Genomic DNA, 1269 nt, shown 5'->3' with positions numbered 1-1269 from the left:
AAAACATCATCTCATTACTCTTAGTTGAATATGCAAGAGAATTGAAAACCTGTGTCCAGCACAAAACATTGTACACTAGTGTTCAGAGTAGCCATAGTAACATTATTCATGGCAATCAAAAAGTAGAAATCACCCATATGTTCATCAACTGATGAATGTTGTTGTTGTTGTTAAGTGCTGTCGAGCTGGTTCTGACTCATAGCGATCCTGTATAGGATTTCCAAGAAGTGGTGATGAATGCATAAGCAAAACATGATACAGACATACAATGGAATGTTATTAAGAAGAAAGTAAAAAGAAGCAGGTATACTGATATATGCTATAGTATGAATTAATTTTTTAAACAGAAATCTTATACAAGGTTGCTGTGAGTCGGACCAAATACAAGGCACATAATCACAACCACCACCATCATGCTGAGTGAAAGAAGTCAGTCTCAAAAGACCACATATTCTCTTTTATCAGGGACCGGTCAACATGGGCCGCGTTCGCACCAAAACCGTGAAGAAGGCGGCCCGGATCATCATTGAGAAGTACTACACTCGCTTGGGCAACGACTTTCACACCAACAAGCGCGTGTGCGAGGAAATCGCCATTATTCCCAGCAAGAAGCTCTGCAACAAGATAGCAGGATATGTCACTCATTTGATGAAGCGGATACAGAGGTGCCCCGTGAGAGGTATCTCCATCAAGCTGCAAGAGGAGGAGAGAGAAAGGAGAGATAATTATGTTCCTGAGGTTTCAGCCCTGGATCAGGAGATCATTGAAGCAGATCCCGACACTAAGGAAATGCTGAAGCTCTTGGACTTTGGCAGTCTGTCCAACCTGCAGGTCACTCAGCCCACGGTTGGGATGAATTTCAAAACACCATGTGGAGCCGTTTGAATCTTTCCACTATCCTGTAATATTTTCAATAAACCTGGGAACAACAACAACAAAAAAGACCACATATTGTATGACTTCATTTATGTGAAATGTGCAGAATAAGCAAATAAGTAGACAAGTGGTTGCCTAGGGCTGGGGTTGAGGAACGAGAAATAATTGCTAATGGTTAATAGTTTGTTTGTTTGTTTTAAGTGATGAAACATTCTAAAATTAGATTGCGGTGATGGTTGGGCAATTCAGTGGGTATACTAAAAGAGTGGAATTGTATGCTTTGGGTGAATTTTATGGTATGTGAATTATATCTCAATTAAGCTGCTTTAAAAATGTGATCTCTCACAAACCACAGACAGGCCTTATAAAGTGAACAGTAACACTCATGAGGAT

General features: G+C 40.3%; 1 protein-coding gene across 1 annotated transcript; it reads left to right on the top strand.

Annotated features, from left to right (window-relative positions):
• The first annotated feature begins 459 nt into the window (after positions 1-459).
• LOC102814309 (40S ribosomal protein S17-like) lies at positions 460-932 on the top strand. The gene has a single exon (XM_006861415.1). It carries the CDS (start codon positions 478-480, stop codon positions 883-885), a length of 408 nt encoding a protein of 135 aa, XP_006861477.1. The 5' UTR covers positions 460-477; the 3' UTR covers positions 886-932.
• The last annotated feature ends 337 nt before the right edge of the window (positions 933-1269 follow it).

The sequence above is a fragment of the Chrysochloris asiatica genome, unplaced genomic scaffold, assembly GCF_000296735.1.
Source record: "Chrysochloris asiatica unplaced genomic scaffold, ChrAsi1.0 scaffold00042, whole genome shotgun sequence".
In the NCBI taxonomy this organism is placed as follows: domain Eukaryota; kingdom Metazoa; phylum Chordata; class Mammalia; order Afrosoricida; family Chrysochloridae; genus Chrysochloris; species Chrysochloris asiatica.
The sequence above is the reverse complement of the archived record's forward strand: the minus strand, read 5'-3'. Positions and strand labels throughout refer to the sequence as shown.

Coding starts and splice junctions, on each gene's coding strand:
- LOC102814309 (XM_006861415.1), top strand. CDS start 478: ATGGGCCGCGTTCGCACCAAAACCGTGAAGAAGGCGGCCCGGATCATC.